The sequence below is a fragment of the Taudactylus pleione genome, unplaced genomic scaffold (assembly GCF_031769625.1).
Source record: "Taudactylus pleione unplaced genomic scaffold, aTauple2 ptg000128l, whole genome shotgun sequence".
In the NCBI taxonomy this organism is placed as follows: domain Eukaryota; kingdom Metazoa; phylum Chordata; class Amphibia; order Anura; family Myobatrachidae; genus Taudactylus; species Taudactylus pleione.
In genome coordinates, this window is record NW_028284530.1 from 378629 (window position 1) to 406418 (window position 27790).

The 27790-nt window shown below is 38.9% G+C and overlaps 1 protein-coding gene across 3 annotated transcripts; it reads right to left on the reverse strand.

Moving 5' to 3' along the window:
* Positions 1 to 41: 41 nt before the first annotated feature.
* WNT5A (Wnt family member 5A) lies at positions 42 to 27790 on the reverse strand. Of its 3 annotated transcripts, none has more exons than XM_088472665.1 (5): positions 27102 to 27790; positions 22376 to 22509; positions 21740 to 21987; positions 18897 to 19189; positions 42 to 2586 (listed from the first exon to the last, which is right to left on the reverse strand). In XM_088472665.1, exons 1-5 carry the CDS (start codon positions 27108 to 27110, stop codon positions 2128 to 2130), a joined length of 1143 nt encoding a protein of 380 aa, XP_088328791.1. In that variant the 5' UTR covers positions 27111 to 27790; the 3' UTR covers positions 42 to 2127. The 3 variants fall into 3 exon arrangements, with proteins under 3 accessions (XP_088328791.1, XP_088328793.1, XP_088328792.1); XM_088472667.1 differs by lacking the exon at positions 27102 to 27790 and adding an exon at positions 26111 to 26157; XM_088472666.1 differs by lacking the exon at positions 27102 to 27790 and adding an exon at positions 22745 to 22867.

Sequence of the window (27790 nt, forward strand, 5' to 3'; positions counted from 1 at the left end):
ATGTTAAAAAAAAAAAAAAAGTTGACAAAGTGTTTTTACACATTTTTGTTTTTTAAATATGTATTAAGGTTGTTAAATCAAAAACACTTTATAATAACAAACCAACTTTTTTTATTTCGTATTCTGTCTTTCTTTGTGGCATATGCCATGTACCTTTTGTTGGAATCCTTTTTAAGCCATAGAAATATACAAATCATATAGGGCTGCAAAATATGTACATTACATGTACAACACACAAAAAAAACATAGATTTACATTTCTTGATGACAAGTGAAATATCTTACATTAAATAACTCAAATGTATAGTCTGGTTTGGTAAATTTGCTCTGTCTTTAAAACAAATCATTCAAGAAAAAAAAAATCTTGCTGTCAAAAATATATAAAAATAGATTTTGCATAATAAATCCAAAATATTTCATTTAGTGCTTACTGATTTTTATCATTCTTGTAGTTTCCTTCAAACAGTATGTTATGCATGTATAATAAATTAAGATATTTCAACCACTGTAAGGGAACCAAGCAATAGAAACAACAGCTTTGCATTATGGATTTGATGTGTGAATTACTCATTTAAAAAAATAACAGCTGTAATGTACTGGAAAACAAATTCTGCTGTGTGACTTCAAATATATTTAAAAAGGAAAAAAATGTTTTAAATTATATTTTTACAAGGGTTTATTGGGATATTTTATTCAAAGTTTTTGGGGTGTTTTTATTTAATAGGAGTTTTTAATTAAAAGTCATGTAAATAATGCCCTTCCAAATGGAGATGAGGATATTGTGAAAACAAATGGCTTCAAGTGCATTATATATAGTAAAACCAACCCCTATTACCCAATTCTGATTTACCTTACAGCCATGAACCATTTATCAATATGTGCTTTAAAAAGTTTTCAGAACAACCCCTTTGAGACCTGATACCAATAAGAAAGATTGTTTAAAATATACCCATACAAAATTTTAAAAAAGATGTTTTAAATTTGTTAATTTGAAATAAAAAAAAAAGAAAAGTTGCCTAGGTAAATGTGTAAATAAATACATACATTTAATTATTGGCAGTATTTAGGGATATATATATATATATATACATATAGTCACAAAAGCTTTGAAATAGAAAACAGCAGACCACAATTTCCCATAAATGTATTCATATTGTATGTAAAGTTTAGTGTATAGTATTAATATTATGTAAAGTATGAATTCTAAAAACTGCATAGTATGATTTTGCATTATTAAAATGGCTTTAGCTCATAAAAAATGTGGAACTTTAAATATCTTAATCTAAATACAGTAGGAGATATGAATTTAAATGTTTGAGTTATGTGCAGCTGTGTGTCTGGATAAGGCAGGTGATAATTAAATTGAAGACTGGAAAAAAATACAAAACCAAGATGATCCAACTAAAACAGGTGATCAATATTTTCCGCTGATAGTTTGCTTGTTAATAGAAAAAAATAAATTATTTGTTTATTTATTTTTTTAAGAAGAGTGGAAGTGTTGGGAGTGGAAGGAATATTTAGCTTTTTGTTGTTTTGTCTGAATATGATTTGTGTAAATTTTTGACTAGTATCTTGTCAATGAGTATGAATATTTAAAACTGAACATATAAGACTTTATGCGCAAAACAAAGTGCAATCCCATGTTCTCAAGAGGTACTACACAATGAATAGTAGTTCCTGGTATGAAAATATAATGTCACCAGAAAATAAGAAACCTTTGCCTATAATGGGCAGAATTGAGAGCATTTTAGGAGTGAACTCTTCATAAATGACTAAACCTTTAAAACAAAAAATTAAAATATGAAAAAAAAAAGACCTTGTCTGTGTCCATCCATATGTTGTGTTTCGCTCTCCCATTCATATAAACTTGTCTTTACCTACTATACATGTTCTATTTCCCGTGCACTTTGGACTTAGTTAATCTAATTATATACTTTTAAAAAGTCTTTATTTCTGTAAATAAATATTTTCAGTTCATTTTTTTTCATTACTTATTCTTTTTTTTTCCTCAGAGAGCAGTTGTGATAGGAGAGAAATGAATCCAGTTGCTGTCTGCTTGCAACTCCTAAGTGACCTCTATAAATTAAAGCAGATATTCAATATCATTCATAGTCCTTTGCTTTGTGTCTTACTTGCATACAAACTGGTCAACAATCTCGGTGCACTTCTTGCATTTGACGTAACAGCACCAGTGAAATTTGCAGTGGCATCTCTCAGTCTGTACAGTTTTAAACTGATCGTAACCCCTTCCGCAGCACATAAGCTCACAGCCGTCCATGCCCTCTGACGTTTTATTGCACAGCCTTCCCTGGGTCCCTAAAGACCCTGTACTTTCATTGCGAACACAATAATCCGGACTTGGGTCAATGTACACCAGATCGTTCGTAGTGGGAGAATTGAACTTGTTGTTCACTTGCACCAATTTCCCTCGGCTGTTGAGTTTCATTGCTCCCGCACTATCGTATTTCTCCTTTAAAAGGTCTCCCACCTTGCGGAAGTCGGCTAGTTGTAGCCAACAAGTCTTCAAACTACATGATCCAGATACTCCATGGCATTTACAGGCAACATCCGCCAAAGTACTTACAGCCTGCAACAAAAAAATAAGAAAAGTAATGGACAGTTTAGTGCAGCCCATCTAGACAATTCTATGGAAACATACAGACAGTCTTTTGAACAGTAGACCAGTGATTTTCAACCTTACAACTCAAAGCACACTACACAAGATTTTAAAATTGCAAAGCACTCTATCCGGAGATGCAGTGTGCGTGACCAATGAAAAAAATCTATACACATTGGCTCCCACATAAAAACAAAAAATACACACACATTGGCCTCCACAGAAATAAAACACAATACAGTACAAAATGCGCTGAGCTGACAGCTGTGGCACACTTGACAACCACTCGCGGCACACTAGGCACACAGAGGTCTACTGCAATGTTTTTTAGACTATTGGCCCAATAAGTTACCTCCACGGTTATTTTGGTCCATAAATTCTAGGGATAGCTTTAGGGTCACAAACTATTTTAAAAACATGTTTATGCTATATTTGTTTCCATCACATATGCTGGGTGTCTATTACCTATATTCTCTACCAAATTCATAAATGAGCATTACCTACCAACATTTTCATGTTCCCACCCAACCCTCAAGATTTAACCATCATGCAGGGCAATGGTGTTTAGAACTTAACTAAAAACAGAGTTAATTATGAGATTGCTCTTCTGCCCTATTTCCTGCAGAACATATTAATCTGCAAACACATTTCCTTTCACGAAGAAGTGTGCCTTTATGAAAAGAGCTGCAGGTTAAAAATATACTTGTAAAATTAGTAGTACATAGTCACTTTAGGATTCAAGGGACAAACTAACTAAAGTGCCATCTAAAAAACATTCATGATATGGTGGTGCAAACTAATAATTAGGTATAAGCATTTTGAAGAATACAGAATATCACATAGAAATTAAGGGTTTCTCCAGTCTGTTACTTAAAGTCTGATTGGGCAAAGTGGGCCATTTATTTTTTTTACAGGTTTCAAAGTTCTATCTCCACTTAGTAGAACAATGAAGATAATCTTAAATGGTTTGTAAGCATTAGATATTATGAAAAATATTTAAAAAACAAAAATTAAACCATAAACCGTATTAAAAAAACAACCATTCTTAAAATATTATATTACTCTATAGAGAGGTTTCTCCAACTTATACCAGGACAACTTCTGTTTTGGCTGTTACATAGCTAAGTATGAGGTAAAAAAAAAAACACAACTATAAAAAAAAAAAAATGTACTTTACAAGATATGAAAAAGCTAAATTATGCCCCAAACATGATCCGCCTATGCCACACCAACATTACCATGAGGCCACTCCTTTTTCAGGGCCTGCAAATTGGAACAGTCCTACCAAAATAGGGACTGAGTGGTATGTAAAATGAAATACCAGTAAGCAACTACCAAAGTCCACCCATACTTCTGCATTAGTACAATTTAAGTAACTACAGAAAATCATACTCTCATTGTAAAAAAATAAAAATAAATAAATCTAAATCATTATTATAGGCTATCAATGTGACAAAGTAATTTTTAAAGGCTGTAATTCTAGATTAATGTGGAGTATGGAAATTCAATGTTCAATACACTTGATTGTGAGGCCTGAAACATGTTATAAGTACTGTACTAAATGATTTCTCTAATCCGTGTTGGGAAAATAAATTGAGACAGCTGATTAGTACATATTTTGGCATCACAGACACATATAAACAAGTCACAGTCTTAATGTAATGGACGTATTTAAAGAACTGAAGGGTGAGGCATCATATTATTGGCACAAAATATAAATGTTAGATTTGTGCAAAAGAAAGGCCCATTTTTGCATATAATAAATAATAATAAATAATAATAATAATAGGGCAAATCCAAAAAAAAATTTCCTTAAGAAAGCCCTGAGAGACTGGCAGGGGAAATACTGGAGCAAAAAAGAGTAAATCGATTAGATATTGAAACAGGCCAATTACTTTAAAAAGGGGGGTGTCCACTTTTGAACATTGTTCTTATAAGGAAACCCCATCAGCAGGGATCTCTCTCGTACTTACCTTGTGTGCAGTGCCATTCCACACTACCAATGAAAAAAAAAAAAAAAACTTCTCACATCAAAACCTTAAACAAGGTGTTTGATCCAAAACCAGTGCACTTGATTCACAAATAGTGAAACATGTGTGACAATTTTTATGCTTTACCATCAGGATAGTTCCCAGAAGGGACAAGTAGGTAGCCGCTGAGGCGTATAGGGTGATCACAACATCATTATAAGCAATCAAACTGTATTCATGCCATTCCTTATATCTTTAAAAAAGGTCACTAAATGAGAACTCATTAAAGTTGAAATATCTGCAAATTACTACAATTATTAAATTATTATCTATTTTCAACTAATTTATATATATATATATATATATATATATATATATATATATGGTTTTTTTTTGTTTGTTTTTTTTTAACAATGTGGACCTGAAATTCCAGACCTGGATTATCAGTTCTAGCGCTTGTGCCATCCACAGAGACTATTGGCAAATATTGCTCTTGCAAATCAGTATCTTAACCCTGCGGAAAGAAACAAACCCGTAATTTTAAGCGAAGACTGGCAATTCTAAAAGGTTGCGCTTTAAGGGGGCAATTCAGTAGTGGATGGAATTGCAAGGCTGCACGCAAGCAGCTTTGCAATTATGCCCTTGCAAATATAGCAAGGGGTGGCTGACAGCAGTGCGATCGAGGTCGCGATGGTGGATGGCGCCGGCCAGCTGAGTAAGCCTCAAATGTCTCAGGCTGGCCGGCGAGGCCAGAAAACTGCATCCATGGACGTAGATCCTGGCCTCAGCACTTCCAGAAAATGGGGGCGAAACGCCCCCGTTTTCGGTACCACCGGCCATCCTTGCTCCTGCACCACCCCTTAAATGCCTCAGGTCAATCATGCAGGGGCTGTGTGCGATCATGCAGGACCTGTTCTGCACATTCGCAGAACGTGTCCTGCGCACGCGCAGATTCCCGATAATCTAGTGTGCAATGATGAATCAGCCCCTAAAATCTTTCCACAAGAGCAACACAAAGGATAACTCACAGCTCCCAAAAAGGGATATTGGTTCTCAAAGTACCAATGTAATTTTAAAAGCGCACGGTAGTAACCCCAGTATTATTCTGTATATCAAAGATTTATAGTCTACAATCAGCATTAAAAAAAAAAAAAAACGCTCCAGGCCTGTATATTTGGTCTATAATATAATTTTAATTGTCATGATAGGGGTATGAGTTTGTCATCCTGGCGGTCTAGATGCTGATGTTTACCTTACCGGCACCAGAACACCGGTGCCGGCATCCCGACCCCCAGGATGTCGAAGGTAAGTAGCGGGGAAGGGGGGGAGCTTACGGTTAGGCACTAAGGGGGGGGAGGGGGGAGGAGAAGGGTCAGGTTTAAGGTATGGGGAGGGGGAGGCTAGGTTTAGGCACTAAGGGGGGGGTGGTTAGCATACCGACCATCAAGTGTCAGTATGTTAACCCTGTCGGGATCCTGGCATTGGGATTCTGACCACCTGGATCCTCCAGTCTGTCGGTATTACATACTGATTTCATGATAAGCTGTGAGGCAAATTCATCGTTATCACAGACTCAGTCTATCGGCTTAATCCAATTAACCGCGAAGGTGAGAGTTGCAGTTGCCACGGCGTTAAAACACCAGTAATGACACCACATCTTGCACGCCACACAGGCCCGTTCTAAAAACTGAATTTGCACAATTTTGCTGGGAGCCCTATGGTCGGAGATCATTGCGGCTATGTGCATTGACACCTATGAATTGGTATAATGGACCTGCAGCAATTAGTCAAAGCAATGCTAGCGACCCAATTGTATTGCGCATAGAAATTGAGAATCAGGCTCGTGAGTTTATAACAGACTGCCATTATATACTGTAAACCAGTGTTTTAGACTTTCTGCAGTCATATACTAAAAATAAATAACTCTAAAATATATTGACCACTGGGATAGATTAGTCAGCCCTTGTCTTTATGGCAAAATGGAGGTGCAATTTTCAAAAATTAATTTCAAAGATAAGGTGTGTCAGGCAGGTATCAATTACACAGCAAGACATTACATTATTAGAGTTTGGGAGTCACGAACAAGAACTTACAATTTAGTCCCAGATTAGAGCACAAGTTTAGCCTAAGGTAGTTTAGGCTGTATTAATCCTGATGCTACATAAGCAACTATTTGCTGGGCACTAGTTAGTAAATTGCAGAAGTTTTCTCTGTTCCCACTTCTTCCCTAGTCTCACCAATTTATGTATGATATGTTCTGTGATGTTGGATTGGTGTTAATTTGTTTGATTACATTTTGTGTTTCAGATGAGGCACAGCATTGCTTCTCGGCGGCCAATATGATGCAAGTGTGGGGCACCTCCCTTTCACAGGTAAATTTCCTGTGCCTTAAAAGGGGTGACCTGAGCTTCTTCCTAAAGGTTGGGCCCAGTGATACTATGCCTACATAGGGCATGTGCAGCTCAAGTTGAGTTGGGGGTGTACATCTGCCTCCAGGCTTGTTAGGTCCATCTTGGCTTGAGCGGAGGCTACAGTGCTTTAGTGGCCACCTAATGGATCTTTTAACTACACTCCAGGTTTGTTTTAGCTCATTTAGATAGTAGTTAATAGATTTAGAATGAACATTACCTCATAATCTTCTCCAATGATTGATGGCTAAAGACAGGTGATAGTGGATTCACAATTAGGATCTTCATGTTCAAGCAACAACGGTTCATAGAAAACACTGTTTGAATGGCTCTTTTATTTTGTTTTTCATGTTGTTTTCTAGGATATTTTCTACCTACTGTAAGACCATGACAACCTTTTGCTTTTATTTACCATTGTCTGTCTCATTATATCCTAATCTACACTCTGTTCTTTTTTTGATACACCGGGAAGTAGATTTTCTTTCATTGGCATCATCTTCCTCTTTGTCCCTTCTCCTGCCACAGACTACTAGGGGCTATGTTTATGATGCGGCAACTTTTGTAAGCCACCACTTCTCAATGGGTTTGAGGTAAAAATTGAAAGCGCCATTAACATTAAGTGTAAAGACCGGTGTGCATTTGTGCAGCTTTAAATGTTCACCTCAAAGATGTCGCTTTGTACATGTAGGCCCTAATCTCTCTATATGGCAAATCAATTCTTTTTCTATGGACACTAGTTATGTACCATACAGTATCACAAACTGTCACTTTCCCTAACAAAATATACCTCTTTTTTCCACAATCTGCCTCCTGCATACAGATGCTCAACTCGACCGCCAACATTAGGGCTCCACAACAAATTTTGCTGAAACACAAGTTAATGGTTTTCCTGTAAGACTTGAAAAAATTAAATAAAAAGTGTTAGTGGAGGGAAGTTTGTTTCCAACATTACGGCAACTAAGCCATAACAAGGTTGGTTGAGTGTTAAGAGCTGTGACCAGGCTGATCATGTGACTGACTTACATCATCATCATCAATATCCACTACAAGATCTGAAAATGACTGCACGATTACGACATTGTAATCGTTCAGTCGTTTGTCAGTCGCGTGATGAGCCTGCACTGAACGAGCGGTCATTCAGTGCAGGGTCATCAATCATCTGGAAACATGCTGACCCAGGTTGAGCAGCATGTTGGAAAGATAATAGATGTCTAAACGACCAGCAGGCATGCGCATCGTTGGTCGTTTTAGACACTTTTACAAATGATTTGGAAACAATTGAATGATCAAACGATCGTTATCGTTCATAAAAATCACTAATACCCCTTTTCCACCAAAATTCTGGGTCTGACCCGGAGTTGGAACAGGGTTCCTATCCGGATCAGACCCGGAATTTAGCCGGCACCGACTCAGGATATTCCCGAGTCGGCGCCGCTCACACCGCAGTCGGGTCTGCATAGACCCGGCTTTTCCGGCGTGAAAGTGGACACTTGGAGATGACGTCATCTCTAAGCACCATTGAAGCCGGACCAATCGGTTGGCTTGCGGCGCACTGCAGGTCATCAAGACCTGGAGTGCGCCGTACGCACAGCAGAGTTTCACGGGCTACGCCCGTGTTAAACCCTTGTATGTACCTCGGTTGGATTGCCGGATCACTCGACCCGGCGATCCAACCCTCTACCCTTTTACACCAGGGAGCTGCCCGGGTTAACCATGCAATAACCCGGGTTTTAGCTCGGGTGTAAAAGGGGTATAAGTGGATACCCCCCTTTACTGACCGGCACAGCACAGAACACTCATTCACTCACCAGCTGGATGTGAGCGAATGCACACTGTATACAGTCACTACTTATTGACCATGTGTGACATGAGGTAAGGTTTTTTTTTTTATTGTTACAAAAACCCATTTGCAAAAGCAGCTTTATAATATAAATGTCATTAAATGTTCCAAAATTTTTCCCACTTTTATAATTAAATCACATTATGTTTCTCATCAAGGTATAGTGGGGATCTATGATTTGTCAGATTACAAATATCATTACAAAACACTTTATTTTTGTTTGCAAATCAGAGCTACTTTACTGCAATAACTGCCCTGACCATTCCTTTTGGCAACACTTCAGTTGGCAGGTCTAACATGAAAGTAGTGTGTCAGGTTTGCACAAGTGAGAGAGGTCTCGATTTCACCTGGACAACTGAGGGCTAACTAGAAGTCTAATGGCCCAATGGCATACATTCCTTTTGCAGCTATGGTAATACAGACCAGACCGGATAGTAACACAATAATACCAACAGAATAGAAATCATACTTGGCCATTATCATGGAATATCCAGGAAAAACCCACATTTTAGGATTTTTCCGCATATTACCGGAAAATCATCGAGACTTCCACACCTTTCATAGGTTGTGCGGGGCTTCATTATGCAAATTGTGCTGACACAGCCATCACCAGTGTCAGATTGGGGCATGAAGGGCCTACCTGGGGAAGGCAGTGGTTGGGGCCCATGCCCAAAAGATTGTAGCCAGTCACCACAGAGGCTTGGCCAACCATTATATAAGACAAAGTGGCTACTACAGTACATAGTCTGTTCATCCATGTTCTTACTCTATCAGTTAACTGACCCTGTAATAGAGTAACAATGTATAATTTGAGTGCACTGTCTGAAACCTGACATTAGAAGACAAGGTGGGGCCCACCGGGGATTTCCGACCCAGCCCATCGCACTTGTCCCCCAAGTATGTCAGCAAGTATGATATACAATACAGAGTATACTTTTATTACAAATTATAGTGTTTACTGCAGGTGGATACACGTTAGAAAATATAGAATAATGTCTTTCTGTACAAGTCGTAAGCACAACTAGGACAGTTGAGTTCATTATTTCAGTCTAATATGCATAGCAACACTAATATGTATGAGATTTAATGTAACCTGCACCTAAGGGTGACCTTAGTAATTTCGCTGCCCCACATCTGTTAAACAAACTACCAAATCATACACATTTGTATAAACTTAAAAAGGCAAAATATATAATTTTTGGAGTATTTTTGTAGGTTAACAATTAGTCATTTGCTCCTATTGATTGCAGGAGTTGAGACCTGGGAACTGAAAGCCTAAATAGAACCTCACGGCACATGTAATCTGACATTTTTCTGCAAAATCAGGCTGGACTTCACCGCAGGTGACGTTATCCAAAACTAGGGTCATAACCAGGGGTAGACAAGATATGTCGCCACCCAGTGCGCAGGACCTAGGGGGAGGCAACGTTGCTGCCCCATTGCTCCTGTATTTGGCACCATAAAGCCTAGAAAGTCACAGCCTGGAGCACCATTACAATGCTCCAGGAGTTCAGCTTCTGCACTTGGTGCAAGCACATGGCACCCTTTTGACCGGCTATGACTATACAAAACTCTTCCAAGAACCTACACCACCCACATCAAGAGCGGATTACCATCAATGCTTACAATGGACTGGAGCTAATAAGGGGATTAAAAAACAGAGACAAAACTAATGGCTTTCTCACCGAGCTAATCTTCTATAAGCATATTTATCAATCTGCAATAATAATGCTGTCTTTCTATCACCGCAGAGAACTTTTTATCACAGCTTAGTAATAAAAGGGCAAAATTCAGATCTGAAAGTGGTTGAGAGACAAAGAGAAACACAATGGCAAGGTGTTTTACGCAAGCATAGTTATACCCCTTTCACATAGCAAAAGTATCCTGGGATATTGCAGAGTCTCGAGGTGCCGTGTGAACGCGCCACCAGAAAAATTGCCGGGTCCTGTGACTCTGCATTTCAACTCTGCAATCGAGCAGGGTTGAACTCGGGAACAAGCCGGGTTGATGTGCAGTGTGAACAGGCCCAACCCGGGTTATCCAACCCAGGACTCAGTAAACAGCGATGATTGGATGTTCTTGTGTCTCCTTTGATGATGTCAGCAGCTAGAGCCCTGGACACACGTGCAGCACACTGCAGACAACAGAGGCAGCATTCCTGTATTAAATGGGTTTAATATACCATAACACCACTACAGAAATGTCCATTTGGAGTGTTGAAGAGGTGAGGGAGTTGCTGGCCATAAGGGGCAAGGATGAAATAAGAAGACATATTACAGGCACAGTGACAGACACTGTTGTCTATAAAAATATAGCAAAGATCCTGGAACCCCACAGCTTTCATAGGAGTCAGCAGCAGGTAGTATATAAACTTAAGGCACTCAGAATTTTTTTTATGAAAGTGCATGACCACAATAGAAATAGAAATCAATTATTAATGACATCCATAGGGTTTTACAGGTAAGACCCGGGTTCAGTGTGAACAGGGCAGACCTGGGAACAACACAGGTTGAAGGTGCAGTGTGAAAGGGGTCTGACCCGGGTCGCAGCCGAATCCGACCCGGCTTCAAAATCCCAGGTCAGAGCAGAGTTTGTGATGTGAAAGAGGTATTAGTAACACCTTTAAATAAGCAAGTGAAATCCTTGTAATTTGATTATTTTTATATAGTAATCCCATTTATATTAAGCCAAAGCATAAGTCAATAAAGTAATGAGGATTTCAATGATAAAATTATTGAGTTTGAAATATTTAATTCTATGGGGTCAGGTTGTGTGGCTTTTCTACAAAATACGACTTGGCAGAAGTGTATGAAAAAAGGGAGGAAACTATCCTGAACCTCAAAAAAGTGACAACGGAGATAGGAGGACCCATGAGTGCCGAGAGGGGGGGGCTGCACGTGCATCAACAAAGGAGCAGCGCCAAGCGTGCGCCTGTGTCCCATAAGTAAAAAGCCGGCTGGCTCATTTCTTAAAGGGTGGTGTAACCCACGAAGTGCACTACTCTCCAGCAAAAATAAAAAAATATTTTCTGTGTTTGTGTGCGCCTTAGCCGCACATACATATCAATATAACATAAGTGGAGGACCAAACTTTCTCCGATAAAAATAAAATAGGGAAAGATCAAGAACCACTTCCTCCTAGTGCTGTTGCTGCTGCTGGGAGTTGTTCATCATCCCAGAGAGGAAGTAGGAACACCACTACTTTTACTAAACAATTGACCCTCCAACAGTCCCTAGCGATGAGGATGAAGTACGACAGCAGTCATCCTGAAGCAAAACGTATAACTGAGGCCTTGACTGCTATATTGGTGTTAGACGTGCGTCCGGTATCCGCCATTAGTGCAGTGGGATTTAGGCAATTGATGGAGGTAGTGTGTCCCCGGTTCCAAATCCCGTCTAGATTCCACCTGCATCCTCAAAGCAGCAGCGACAAGTGTGCGTCTGTCTGTTAAAGGGTGGTGTAACCCTCAAAGTGCTCCAAAAAATAAAAAACTATTTTTTTATGTGTTTGTGACTTGTGTGCGATGTAGCCGCATGTGCATCAACACAGTAGCAGCGCCAAGCGTGCACCTGTGTCATAAGTCAAGGGCCGGTTTGGACATCTGGTCCGGACTGAAGGATGTGCCAACAATTTCTGACAAGTCTACTGTCACTGCATATGATACTGTCCTCAAAGCAGCAGCGACAAGCGTGCGTCTGTCTGTTAAAGGGTGGTGTAACCCTCAAAGTGCGCTCCACAAACAATAAAAAAAATTCTTCTTTTTTTTCCTATCTTTGTGAATTGTGTGGGCTGTAGCCGCACCTGCATCCTCAAAGCAGCAGCGACAAGCGTGCGTCTGTCTGTTAAAGGATTACATCGGTGACAGCATCCAAGTAGGCATGTCAGACAGTCCGTACATGTACTGGCAGGAAAAAGAGGCAATTTGGAGGCCCCTGTTCAAACTGGCTCTATTTTACCTGAGTTGCCCCCCCCTCCAGTGTGCACTCCGAAAGAGTGTTTAGTGCAGCCGGGAACCTTGTCAGCAAAAGGCGTAGGAGGTTGCTTCCACAAAATGTGGAGAAGATGATGTTCATAAAAATGAATTATCAACTTTTCCAGGGAGACCAGCCTCCAGAACGTACAGAGGGACCTATGGCGGTGGATTCCAGCGGGGACGAATTAATACTCTGAGAGGATGAGGATGTACACAACACTGAAGAGGGTGAGGAATCGGTGAATGAGGAGGATGAGGACGACATCTTGCCTCCGTAGAGCCAGTTTGTGCAGGGCCAGATTAATTGCCAGCTTGTTTTGTGGGGGCCCAAACGAACCAATCATTTCAGCCACAGTCGTGTGGCAGACCCTGGCGCTGAAATTATTGGTTTGTTAAAGTGTGCATGTCCTGTTTATACAACATAAGGGTGGGTGGGAGGGCCCAAGGACAATTCCATCTTGCACCTCTTTTTTTTCTTTGCATTATGTACTGTTTGGGGCCTAGTTTTTCAAACTGCCATCCTGTCTGCCACTGCAGTGTCACTCCTAGATGGGCCACGTGTTTGTGCCGCCCACTTGTGTCGCTTAGCATAGTCATCCATCTACCTCGGTGCAACCTTTTGGACATAAAAACACTATTGTGAGGTGTTCAGAATAAACTGGAAATGAGTGGAAATTAAGGTTTTTGAGGTTAATAATAGCATAGGAGCAGAAAAATCAACACATTCTGTGATTTTAGCTGTTTTTATGGGTTTTTTAAAAAAATACAGATCCAAAACACCGAAGGGTGGTTTTGGCAAAACCAATCCAGATCCAAACCACAAAAAGTGGCCGGTGCACACCCCTAATATATATATATATATATATATCTCCTCCGGCACTCTATTACTTGAGCATGATGTTATCTTGCCAGGGTGCCTTCCTAGGGGATAGCACACCCCAAATGTGAACTGACAGTAAGGCGGCACTCCCGGACTTTAAAGTGCACAGATCAATGAATAAAGCACCATTGATTTATGCACTTAGAATGTAAGATAGATAGCAGCACCGCCATGGACTCAAGTGAGGATACAACAACACAAAGCTTAGTATTACCAATGTTTCAGATGTTTATAGAATCTTTTATCAAGGATAGAAACAAATGAACAGTGTTTACCTATATAGCACACCATCACAAGCATGTTGGTAAGCAGTGTTCATTTGTTTGTATCCTTGATAAAAGATGTACTAAACATCTGAAATGTTGGTAACACTATGTTTTGTGCGGTTGTATCCTTACTCGAGTCCGTGGAGTGCTGCTATTTATCTTTGTCTGTTAAAGGGGTCAGTGATGGTGTAGAGGGGCACCTGGGCAATACAATTTTTGTGGAGTGCTGGCCACACACATACACAGTGTATATTATACACATTTTTATTTTTTGTTTTTACATATTATTGACTAAGAAGTTATACCCACTGGCGGTTTTTTTTTTTTTTTCAAATACTAAAAAGAAACCATTGTTGTTTTTTTATTTTTAACAATTTTTTGCATTGTGATAGTAAGTAAAACAGCTGCAGGTAAAAAGCATTAAGGATACCGTACTCCTAGAAGACTCTCATACTGCCATAGGGAAAAGAAAAAAAAAACACTGCATGTCATATCAGCTACTATACACAGCCTATAATAGAGCCATAAGAGCTAGAGGCACCAGCAAGACCTGACCTAGAACCCCTAATTGTGACATCATTGGAATTCTATTCATTAAAGTGGAAGAGAATACTAGATTGGAAGCACACCTCGCTCAGTTTAAATGCTGTGCGCAACAGTCAGAGTGCAGGAACCAAATTTAATTCCAGATACATTTCCTGTACACTGACTATGAATCCAAAGGTAGGAGGTACAGTTTCCATCTTAACAGTGCTGTATTAATACAACAAATGCAAATATATTAATATTTAGCAATAAACATTTAAAGAACTTTGGGTTTGGGTGGCAATTATACTGCATTTTATTATCTTATTTTCTATTTATAATAATTATATTCCCTGTTCTTAATACGCTGTTTGATCTAAAGAAGAGGATGTTTTCAAAAGAATTAGGGATGTATACTATTAGATAGCTTGCATGCTATAACTAAAGTCTGTTAGCTCAAAATGCCCCAAGTAGTACTGCTGGTTTCCCAACCTAGGATTATTATTTTATTGCATCAATAAAGTTGCAGTTTAAAACTGTATGGAGCCACTGCCTCATTACCAAAGGGAAGGATTAACCAGGTCTTAGAGTAGTTGATCATCTACAACTCGGACCTTCATAAAAGTCATAATAGTTCTGTCTAAACCTGGGTCTCCTGACAAATCGGCTGTGAAAGATGCTTAAAGTTTAATACATTGGGAATAATAAACAAATAACAATTATATTACAGATATAAAAAGACAAAAAAAAAAAAAAAAAATTTAAAAAAATCGACATTTATGGCACTTTTAACAAGCCAGTTAGCAAGAATCAAAACTAAAAAATATAATATATTCTGTTCCAAAAGTGTACACAAAATAAAAATTTAAACTTAGGATATTTAAAAATAAATGAATAATAAAAATAATCATAGTATCATTTTATTAATGATTATCTTATGATTAAAAAGTGCAGCTTATGTCATTTCCCACTTGTCCATCTTAGTGGTGACTCTGCAGATCAAACAAGCACCTAATCTTACTCAAAGATCTGTTCCATTAAAGACATTTGTGTAAGGTCACACACAACAGGTTGCAAGTTAATTTGGTAAACATGAGCAAGTTTATTTGTAGGATATGTGCCAAGCAATACAAATAAATCCTATTAGGATGTTTGCCAGGAATCCCTTGCCGGGATTCCGATGTCGGTATTGAGACAGGCGGCCTTGTGGCCGCCGGTCTCATAACTACATTCCGTTTGCCTTCATTATTTCATACAGTGCATATGCCCACCGAAACACACATTGTGTGCTAATGATTCAGCAAGATTCTTGAACAACTGGAACAGTGTTATATAGTCTCCCAAACGCAATGCCATATTGCTTACCAATCCATTGGTATGGCAGCTGTGCCGAACATCTGGATGTATAGGAAGCTTGATATATGCAATATATACCATAATATTGTCTTTACTAGAGTACAGCTCATTTAGAGGGCACCACCTGGTTGCAGTTGTCTCCTTATGGTTTAATTTGGTTTCATTGGAGCACACCTGGTATTGCTAGCCCAACCTCGACCTTTTCCCTTATGGGGAGTAGGTCTGGAAAAGATTACAATCTTCATCCTGACCTGTGGTGCTGGATGGTACTTAAAAATAAAACACAGACAGTGTCAGAGACAAAACCTTAAAAATGGAGGGCACAATGTTAAAATTGGGGAGAGTACACAGATATATAAATAAAAATGTGAATTAAGCATACTTTGTTTTTATTTTTACACATTCTTGATATGAGATAGGATGATAAAGTTACTACTGTGTTGTAAATTTTTTGGTTGGCACATACAGATTTGTCCTCAAACACCTAGCGCCTATACACCTTTCGGCGCGAGACACAAGGCGCAACCGGGACGCTACAAGAGGTGTAATACAGACTTTCATTTAAATTTTGCATCTAACACCACTGAAAGTAGGCTGCGACTTTAATACGTAAAAAGTCGCAGATGAAGCACACTGTAACTTGGCACGAGAACAAGCAGTGGCATCGCAGCACTGCGTACAGAGATTCAGACTCTGTTTCACACAGATGTACAAATCTCGCACATCAAAGTGACCAGTATAAGCTAGCCATGTAGTTATGTCGCTCCCAGTTGTTTTATTCATGCAAATAAGATGCACATTTTGAGCGAGAAAGACGCTCAGCGCTGCTGAGTCACTCCGGATCGGGCGCACCGAAAGGGGCTATTTGGCACGACTGAAGCCTCAGTGCTTGAGGACACATCTGTAAATTGGAAACGCATGTTTGTGGGTACATGTAATATTGCTAATCTCAAAAAGTAAAATGCGGTACTTGTAAAAATGAACAATAAAAAAAAAAAAAAATTGGGTAAGTGTAACTGAGTTTTTTAATAAAAAAAAATTCCCATGCCGTATATGCATGGCATACACACACACGTATAAATGCCAGACTTGCATAACAATGGTTTGTGTATACCATTCATGCCCTAAAAAAAAAAATCAGTAAGCCACCATGTCTATTAAGTAGGTAAGTAAAAGTGTTTGCAGTGCCAGCTGCTGGTCACAATAGGTACTACAGAAGCATTGCTAGTGCGCTATACAGTTTTCTTTTTGGGGGGCATATTGACTGACAATTCATCACAATACTGTTGGTTCCTATGTTGGTCTCTTTTAACAGTAAAATAAGTAAATGGTTATGGTTTTATTCAAGTTTTCACATACACATTATGGGCAGCACAGACGGTGTAATTGTTAGCATTACTGCCGCACAGCAGTGAGGTCGTGGGTTCGATTCCCACCACGGCCCTACCTGTGCAGAGTTTGTATATTCTCCCTGTGCTTGCATGGGTTTCCTACGGGTACTCTGGTTTCCGCCCACACTCCAAAAATATACTGGTAGGTTAACTGGCTCCCAACACAAAAATTAACCCTAGTGTGTATGTGTGTGAGCATGTGATAGGGAATATAGGATTGTAAGCTCCACTGGGGCAGGGACTGATGTGAATGGACAAATATTCTCTGTAAAGCGCTGCGGAATGTGTGCGCACTATATAAATAACTGGTAATAAATAAATAAAATAAATAAAATAATCCTGTGAGCATATGAAAACAGTAAGGTCTCCTAATGCAATAAGGAACGGGCACAAGCTATCTTCAGTTCGCTAATGCATAAACCCTGTTGGGTACCACAACGTGGAATGGCCAGAATAGCAGTTGTCAGTAGGTGGCTCCATGAGATTCATTGGCGATTTCCTTCTAACCAGAAACAAAATTTCTCATCAGGTCCTTTTCATAACACAGTTGACAGCAAGGTAACAACATAATACATTAATGTAAACTATAGGGTAACCATGGGCGTAACTACCATAGGTGCAACTGCTATGGGGCCCAGAGCTTAGAGGACCCCATCTCCTTTGTCAAAGTTACATATGTTATATACATTTCTCACCATTATGTGGTACATAGGGCAGAGCCTTAACTAGACTTTTTGGTGCCCTGTGCCAGAAAGAGCATTGGCGCCCCCCTCATTTTTCAAAGGGACATGATGCACCCAAAAAGAGGCATTGTCTCATGGGGAAGGGCCAGGTAAAAGATAGGGGAGGCCAGGAGATGCCGAGGATGAAATAAGAGGAAGCTACAAGCAAGAATGATAATAAACAGAAATTTGACAGGCCCAAACAGTGCCCCCTGACCTGTGGTGCCCTGTGCGATGGCACTGGGCCGCACTACCCTAGCTACGGCCCTGACATAGGGGTCCTTACACACTTTGCTATGGGGCCTTCAAATATCTAGTGATGCCCCTCAGTGTAACCTCAAGAAAACACTGGAATGCATGACGATGCAAAACACAAGCACCTGGTGTACATATGATGGCGTGCAGGGATGTGGATGCTCACCGGTCTACTCACCGGCGACCAGCGGTAATTTTCTGTGCTTTGGATGTGCAGACATGTTGTAATGACGTTAGATTGTCATAAGACAAAGAGAAAACAGAACACAGGTCTAGGTGACCAACAGCAAATGAACATTTGCAATCTTCGTAAAAGACAAACTGTACGGCACCCACAAAACCGTATTTCCCAGGAAAGTCCTAGTACGCTCCGGTGCAACGGTTTATCTCACACCTTAGTGTTCTTCAACCAAGACACCAGATTCATCTGCAGAAATAGACACCCATCACCGGTTTCCTGAAATTTGCAGCCAAAACTAGGGATATTATAACAGACTGAGAAAACTGTTAAATGGGCATTCTAGTAAAATAAGGGCCCCGAGCATAGTACCAATCATGGGCCAAAGGCCACCATGGAGGCACCTATTAAAGCATATGCTTCTCACAACTGAGATAGAACAATTGTTTTAATGTAATGTAAATACAATTAAATAGTTGATGAGTACTATAAATCGGCATGAGTAAAGCCGCTTACCCTTCTTCCAGCCTCATTGTTGTGCAGATTCATTAGTGTCCTGGCACTGTCATATGATCCTTTTTGGTAGATTTTTTCTCGTTCCCTGGCATCCACAAATTCCTTGGCAAATCTGTAGCCATAATCAAGATTATCTCCGCAGCCACCCCACAACCAGTCCCGGGGCAGATCCTTAGGCCGGGCTGCCCGGCTGCAACCGCAGGTTGAGAGCTCTCCCTCTCTGCATGCCCGACTCACTGCATTCACTACTCCTGCAGCACTGATTGCATAAGTGAATGCAGTCTCTCTGCTGCCTGCAAAAATAAGAATATAGCAATTACTGCAAACATTTACTATGGATATATAAAACAGAACAGTGAAAATCGGTATAACACATACACTATATTAGAGATGTGCAGGTTTGGTTTTATTCGGTTCCTATCGCCAAATTATTGCAAGTTCAGATTCGTTTGGATTTCTCTTATTGGCTATCCAAAACACGCAACAGCCGGATAGCCAATATGATGGCGTTTTTGAGATCCAAACATATCCGAATAAAACCAAACCGCACAGCTCTATAATATATAGACACACACACACATTTTATTTGCAAAGTTCTGTATATTGATTTAAACTCTCTGCATTCTCAAATTACACCCCAAATAGGTACCCATTTCAGCTGCAGGATGAAGTGGTCTAGCAAATTTATCTGTTAAATCAGAACTAGAGAAGGTTCAGGGGGTGGAAGTGATTTTGGGCTTTTTCAAATTTCTTCCCACACTAGTTCCCATTAAATGAAAACAAGATGAAAAGTTACATGTGCAGAGGGTTATAATAACTGCACTTAACTGACTTTCCAAAATAAATGTCAGTAAAAAAATAAAAACTCAAGATTTTTAAATCTGATATATTTTTCTCCCTTTCTGTTCCTTCCTGTCAAATTTTGTGCCATCTTATTCTTACATCAAAATAAAAATCATTTTGGTTTTTATCTTTAGATGCCTTCAAATGCGCTGAAATGGAGAATTTCAACCGAAGCCTGCAGAAGGTTTATATTAAATTAAGAAACAAGTTCTATTCACTTTGTGTAATGCGAGTGTTCTTTCAATATGAATGCCATATTGTCCACAGTCCCATATAAATGCCATAGGCCATCAGAAATCCAAAAGAAAGCCAAGATTTGGCTAGGAATATAAACTTTTTACTGATGTGGTCACATAGCATTTATTGGGGCATGAGGGGGACAAGGGTGCAGTACAGCCCACAAATTAAAAAAAAATATAAACATTTGTGCTGATAGTGTCGTGAACACGGCTTCTAGGGGGTTTAAACTCTAGTTACAATATGGTAAATAGCTTGTTACGAAAAAAATATTTAATTACTTGAATATTTTATTTCAATTCATTTTAATTCTTGCAAATACAAATAGGATCATTTAACTAGGGATTAAATCTTACATCTAAATTAGTTAGGCGCTACATGAATTTTCAAAGTTAATACCGCAAACATTAAGTCAGAACAGCAGGTTTCACAATATATCGTGAAATCATACTTAAAATTTAAGAAGAAAAAAAAACACTTAAATAATAAATGGTGACTGCGTACTGCGGCCATTTAGGTCCTAGACGTGGCCTTTGTCAAGCAATACATGATATTATTTATACACACATGCACACAGTTTGGACAGGAAAATATACAATGTAAAATCTTTGATAATTGTATGAGACATGTGGAGACATATTGATATATGGAGTTACCAAAAACCTCTGCAAAGTGCCTACAAAAGCACATTAATTCTGTAATGCATATCATCTTTAAAGCCCAGCTAATTTCCCAGAAATAAAATCATGCATCTGGCTCTCTCCCCTCCCCAGTTTATGAAACTTAAATATAGTCTGAAAATGAGCCCAGCTTCTTCTAGTGGATGAATAGCCACTTCACTGTCTGAGCCACCGCCTCCAAATACCTATTAAATCCTCTTAGCACAGCAGTTACTCTAAGTGGCTAATTGCCCTTATAAATTACTTCTTGTTTAAAAAAGTTTTATAGATAGATAGATAGATAGATAGATAGATAGATAGATAGATAGATAGATAGATAGATAGATAGATAGATAGATAGATAGATAGAATTGGAGTGCTCAACACCAGAAAATCCCCAGGGATTGCAACTGTCACAACCTTGCAGGAGTCTCCTCTTAGATCAACCCAACCGCGGATTTCCAAAAAAATGACTTTAAACCAAGAGCAAACAAGACAGAAGAGAGGGGAGAAGAGACCTGAGTGCGGATCAAAGTCTCACACACTGACAGGAAGCACAAGTCACTCTCCCTGTAAAAATCCCAGGTGTGAAAAACAGGATAATACTGTAATGCAGCCTCAGTTCCCATAATAAGGTCATTAAAACAAGGACTTGTATTCCCAAGCAGAGACCTGGCACTTCCAGATGAGGTGCACCAGAGCTGATATTTCACACATAATTAGAAAAATAAAAGCAATGGAATTCTCCTACCATTTGATTCTATATTACAATACATAACACTAGATATAGAATTTTAAAATCCTGCTGTGCAACAGATATGGGTTAAAAACTATATCGCCAGCATAAATATAATGCTTCATTCAGTTGGTTAGACACCCTAAGAATCTGAGGCTGCTTTAGAACTACAAACCTCTGCTTTTGTCTGGCAGGGTGCGCTGGGAAATGTAGTTCCACAGTAGCCATCAATAAGAAATTATAAAGTATAAATAGTACAAGTTGTCATGTTTAAACAATAACAATATATTTTCAATTACTAATATATATTTTAATTCATCACTATATTATAACATATAAATCAAATTTTTGGTTAGAGGTGTCCTTACCGATCTGCATAACTCTGCCAAACACTGAGGTGTTGTCCACTGTGCTGCAGTTCCACCTCCTGTGCCTGAACTGATACTGGCACTCTTTGATCCCAGTCTTTGCTCCCTCCCCGATAAATTGCATGTGGTCCTGATAGAGCTGACACAACTTCTTCTGCCCCTGAGAGAGCCCGGATAGCTGGCTGCAGAGGGGCTGTGCCCCAATAATATACACTTCTGGGAGCTGGACAGGGTTCATAGCCAGTGACCTGCACAAGAGTACCACAGCGTGTCATCCACTAAACACAACGACTAACACAGCACTGCATTTTATATTATGGCAATTTAAAGATTGAAATCAACTGGAAATGAATCCGTATAGACTGGCATTATGCAGGATCAGTATCAGTCTATGCAGCCTCTCTGCAACATCGTGTACAAAGTAACAAATCTATTTATAGACATTGTTTCCAGGGAGGAACGTACAGCTAAATATGTAAAGTTACTTTTCAATAATAAACAAAATAACAAAAAAGTGCTGTGAAATTAATAGGCAGAGTCTGTGAAAAACATTCAATAGTAGCATATAAATCGTATCTAGTTTTTTTGTTTGTTTTTTTTAAAAACGCAGATTTTTTTTTTTTTTTTTTTGCTTACCACCATGAACTTGCGTCTACCATCACATGAGAGATACTGGACAAGGCCAGGAGGAGAACCAGAAGATAGTTGGAAGTCATTGCTCCCCCAGGTACCCCAAAACCTCCTGATATTATTAATAGTCCAAAGGATTTCTGGGGGGAAAAAAAAAAAAAAAGTCAAAATTAAAATAAATAAATAAATAATAAAGTCAAAATAAATAAATAAAAAATATCTTAGATAAATCATTCAACAAAAATGATTAAATAGTGGAAAAATATTAAACGGTAAAACAGGTCTCCTGGACAATTTTTTTTAATTAAAAAAAAAAAAAAAACAGTAAAATAGAACAAAAGAGGTAAAAAGAGACACAGAGTGCATTTAGATTACCAGAGTGAATTAGTGATGGTATAGTAGAGGGAAGAGACAGTTATAGAGCAGACATGGAGTGGATGGAGTTATATCACTATAGTGGCGTGTCTTGCAAGGACCCCCCCTCAGTGTCCTGCGCTAACGAGGATGTCTCCGCTGAATGAGGATCTCAGGGTCTGCCTGCTGCTGGTATAATTTATGTGTGCTAATAGGTTTTCAAAGGATGTCCAAAAAACCTGAAACAAAAAAGTACTAACGAATAACATTTGGATTAAGCAATACTCCCAGCTGCCAGTGTCAGCCCGCACATCTGGTACTCCATTTGAAATTCCCTGCTCTGCTAAATACATTTTTAGTTGATATACACCAAATAGATAATACAAGAGGGGGAAAGTTTTTTTTTTGTTTTTGTTTTTTTTTAACAATTACAGGGAAATTTTAAAGGGACTGCAAAGATCTATATTAAATAACGAATAAATAATACATATATAATCCAATTGTACAGAAATTATCAAATAAATTAAGGAAACCAGACTGAGGATATATATATATATATATATATATATATATATCTTTTCTACAAAGTCTATAGGGGTCCTATGTAAGAATCTTGTGCTTTACAAGGTCTCGAGACAAACTTTCCTTAGCCCCCTCCCCAAATTCTCTCCCAACATCCCAAACTGGATTTTAGAGTAGAGTTTGCAGACCATTGCGTTATTATCTGTCCAGAAACAAAGACCGGCTCTCTCTGTACTAGATTATCTAGTTAACTTCTTCAGAAAACTCCCCCCATCCATCCCCGTTTTCCTCCATAAGGTACTGCAGCAACTCCCATGCCGTTACTATACTGGGCCCATCACAGTCCATATCTTGTCTAGTCATGGGGAGTTATTTATTACCACTCTGGGCTGCTAAACAACTTTATTTACTCTGGGTTATAAATTCCCTGTCTACTCTTCTCCTCAATCCTGTGTTTAATTCCTTGTATTGTGCAGTTGTAAATACAGCTTGTAGCTGTGCACACTAGGCATTATGCGGTGTATTAGCAAACCATAACACACTCTCCCAGCGCCTTCTAATCAATTACATCTCAAACATTGTATCAGTCTGCCACATTATAGATTGGTGATTGATCTCTGCCATATCAAGTGTTAACTTTAAAGTCATTATCATTTTAGAACTCTCAAGACACAAACAAACCAGTAAACAAACCACCACTCAGTACAGATTACAACATAGAAATAATCTGGTTATTAGTAACAATAAATGCTTTACTTGAATCGCACTTGAATGGTAAAAAGCACATTTGAATGCAGTTTAAGAACAGAGATTTTATACAGAAATATATATATTTATTAAACACACACACACACACACACACACCGTTTAGGTTGTTAATAGTGCTCTAGAAAAGTAACACTTCATTCTATTACTTACGTTTTTATTTGTTGAATCAAAAGAATTAATTGGAGTAATTATTAAAAAAAGTTCAAATGTTTGATTTTCTTTACAAAGGTTTGTTAATGCGTTTGAATAGTGATGTCACAGCGTGACCTTTCTTATAGCATGGAAAAATATATTTACTAACATTCATATTTCTTCCAAACAAATTATTAACTGAAGAGCAATAGTTAAAATGTGAGATTTAATTTGTTATTCGTTTCTAACAAACAAAACACACACACCTTCATCTAGATTCCACTTTTCAGATACACCAGCATCTTCTCGGATTAGAACAATTTGCTTTATAGTTTTATATTTTTGTTTATATTAAGAATCCAGTTTTCTTATGTTTGCATGGTGCTTCCCATAAAAATGTAACTTTTTAAAAGGATCATAGATGAATCTTTAGCCACTAAAAAGATAAGTGTCCGGTAAAAATTTATTTTATTAAAAAAAAAAATATATATATATATATATATATATATATATATATATATATATATATATATATATATATATATATATTTGAAATGCTAATTTTAGATTTGTTATTAAACATGAAAAGTCTAGAGTAATAGCTATCTCAATACGCAGCAAACGATAGGCCTATAAAAGTTTATTTTAAACTTAAACAAATGCTTAAGCGTTTGGCATTAATTTATTGCATTATTAATAAATAGAATGATTGAACCACAGTGCGTTCTTTCTACATGTAAAATTATGACATGAATATATAAATTAAAAAAAAAAAAGTTTGTTTTCTTTTCTCGTCTCATATATCACACATTATGCCCGTGAATTTTTATATGCAAATTTTGTATTCACCATTCCAAATGAAAATAAAAAAAAGAAAATGTATACATTTACATATTCTGAGCCTTTCTATCATTAAAAAAACAGAATAGAATCTTTAAAACAGTGTCTTTGTTGGTTGTCACCGCAAGAGGGCTCTCCCAGTGCATTGTGGACCTTGCAACATTGGAGACAAGGTGCAATTAATTTCTGCTTGTTGGGGGAAGGGAGAGGTAAGAAAAGGGTTAGGGGCACTTGTAATCATAAATTTCCTGTACGTTACTTTGACAAGAAACCCATCTGGACATATACATATTTCTCAATGACAAAAAAAAAAAAAAAAAAAGGAATAAATATGTTAAAAAAAAACAAAAACTAAAAATCTAATTCCGTCAACTAATTAACTAGTCTGTTAGATGATACAAAATAGAATTATTTTTTTTTATTGAACTGCATAACAATTTCCTCTCTGACAGAAAAAAAAGTGATCTTACAAATATTTCTAATTTAAAATCTCTTTTTTGCGTGCAACAGATTTTTTTTTTCTTTTCATAGTTTTTACAGATACATCAGATACGGGGGCTATTAGAGAATCAAGATCATACAATGTATACACCATTATAGATGTAGACCAGGAGCCCTCATGCTGGAGGAATGATCACATTCACAGTGACACACTCGGGAGAGTGTTTGCGCACTAAGCAGATTAGGCATCAATTGAAAATCATTAACAAGTTCAACTAGACCTGGGGCTGTGTGAGAAACTCGAAGCCAACGACACATCTCATCAGACCTTGATTTCTAGATCCATAGTTTAGCTGCAGTAACAATACTGTGTTACATAATATCCATAGGAAAATGCTTCGCATAAACTCCTTTTATAGAAGGCTGACACTTACTATAGGGGTTGTTTATAAAGTTCTGGATGGATAGAAAAGTTTGTATGAGGAAATTACCTAACACAGGGAACAAGCATCGGTGAGGTTTTGCAAACCACTAACATTTTATTATACATATGCATTAAAATATATAAATAATATACAATTTGCCCAGGATGGTTGCAGCAGTAGTGGATACAATAATTAATTGTAGCATTAATGGTTTCTTCCAATAGGGGGCAGCAAATGTCACGAATTCCTCAGATCTCACCTCTCATAATTTACCTTCCTACTTCATAAAGGAAGCCTAATTTTCCAAGTATATATTAGTGATGATTGAGTCATAGCTCCGACCACCTGCACTGGGCAGATCTTCTAGACCAGTGGTTGCTGGATTATCCATAGCAGGGTGTGACAGCCCCTTGGTGACAAGTTGCATCAAGCTCTAGCTCCAATGGGCTGTAATTCTCAGTCAATTCCCATATTTTGCTGGATACAGCCAGCTTTGAGCTATCTGAGCAATAAAGCAGCCGGACCCCTCTGCTGTATGTAGCCTGTCTGGGAGGGAGGAGACCCAAGCTTAGAGTATAGGTGTAAAGTGGGACCATCTTACAGCAATATTCCATGTGTTCTCTGGGAACTAAGGACATTTGCAATAGTGCTCAGCTAGTAACCACTATTCCCAGGGACTCCGCTGAACTCAGAGGCAAATTAAGAAAAACTTTACCACAACAAGCTCAATCACTGCTTAAAGTTTGCTAATTAGCACAGTACATGGGTAACGCTACAGAGCTCATGCTTTCCTTGCAGTAGTGAATTTAGAGGAAAAGGGGGGTGGGGAGTAGTTTTGGGGGGTTTCTGAAGTAATCCAGTTACCAACGTTGCTTTGTTCATGGCTTTAAGGGCTGATACATGTGCTGTTACCAATTACATACAAAGGTCTGATTAGAGGAGAGAAAACCTGTCTCTCATCTAAGGTCCTAAATAAGCAAAACCCCAGCCCCTCTCCCTCTCTTATAAAAGGAACAGAGCCTGCCTCGGGGCATCTAATCAGATGCTGGGACCGAAAATAGAGAAAATACAGATTTCTTCATTCACTGGGAAAGTTTGACAAGTTATTTAAAGAAAAAACACTATCTCCGCCTCTGTCCTGTGTTATATCCCCTATAGTGATGTACCTATCTGGGGGAGGTAGGTTACCCTCTGGGAAGGGAGAATGACACACAGGATGGGATAGGACACTGCACTCAAAATAGACTCACCTTCACCATTCTATAGCTGCAGTGGGACAACCTGATAATCCGAGTGAGGATAAATCCAAAATGTGTGAGCCCCAGTTACTGGGGGACCCCCGTAAATCAGGGGAGGGTCCGTGTGTAATCCCTGGGAAAGTACAGCTCCAACAAGTAGTCTATTCAGGTTCCTTCTGGATTACAAGCACTGGAGCCACCCTGTACCCCAATAGTAGATCCTGTGTGTACCCCTCTCCTGCCTGGGCCAGGTGCAGGCAGTGACAGAGGAGGGTAGATTTAGAAGTGCGTAATCCGCACTAACAGTCCCAGTCCTGCAAAAGGACTCTAGTAAATCCCCCGGAATAAGCGGTGAGCACCCCCAAGTAGCACAGAGCCTCTCCTTGCCCCACTCGGTTGTATATCACAGTGTTCGCTGCTCCCAGCCAGAGTCCATCACCGAGCACGGTGGCAGGGGGCTGCAATCGGTGAGACAGGAGCCCAAATCGGGATCAGATGCTGGAGGGGGAATGAGACGGGATCCCAATCCGGGGGTAGTAAACTAGTCTCCGGGCTGCAGGGGCACACACTCCAGCAATGGTCAAGGGGCTGGCTATGATCCGTTTCTGGGAGATGGAGAAGTCCGGGTCCCGCTGTAGATGATGTGCCCGGCACGGCTGCTGCTAAACCGGCTCCGGTTCCCTCTCTGCCTCCTGCTCTCA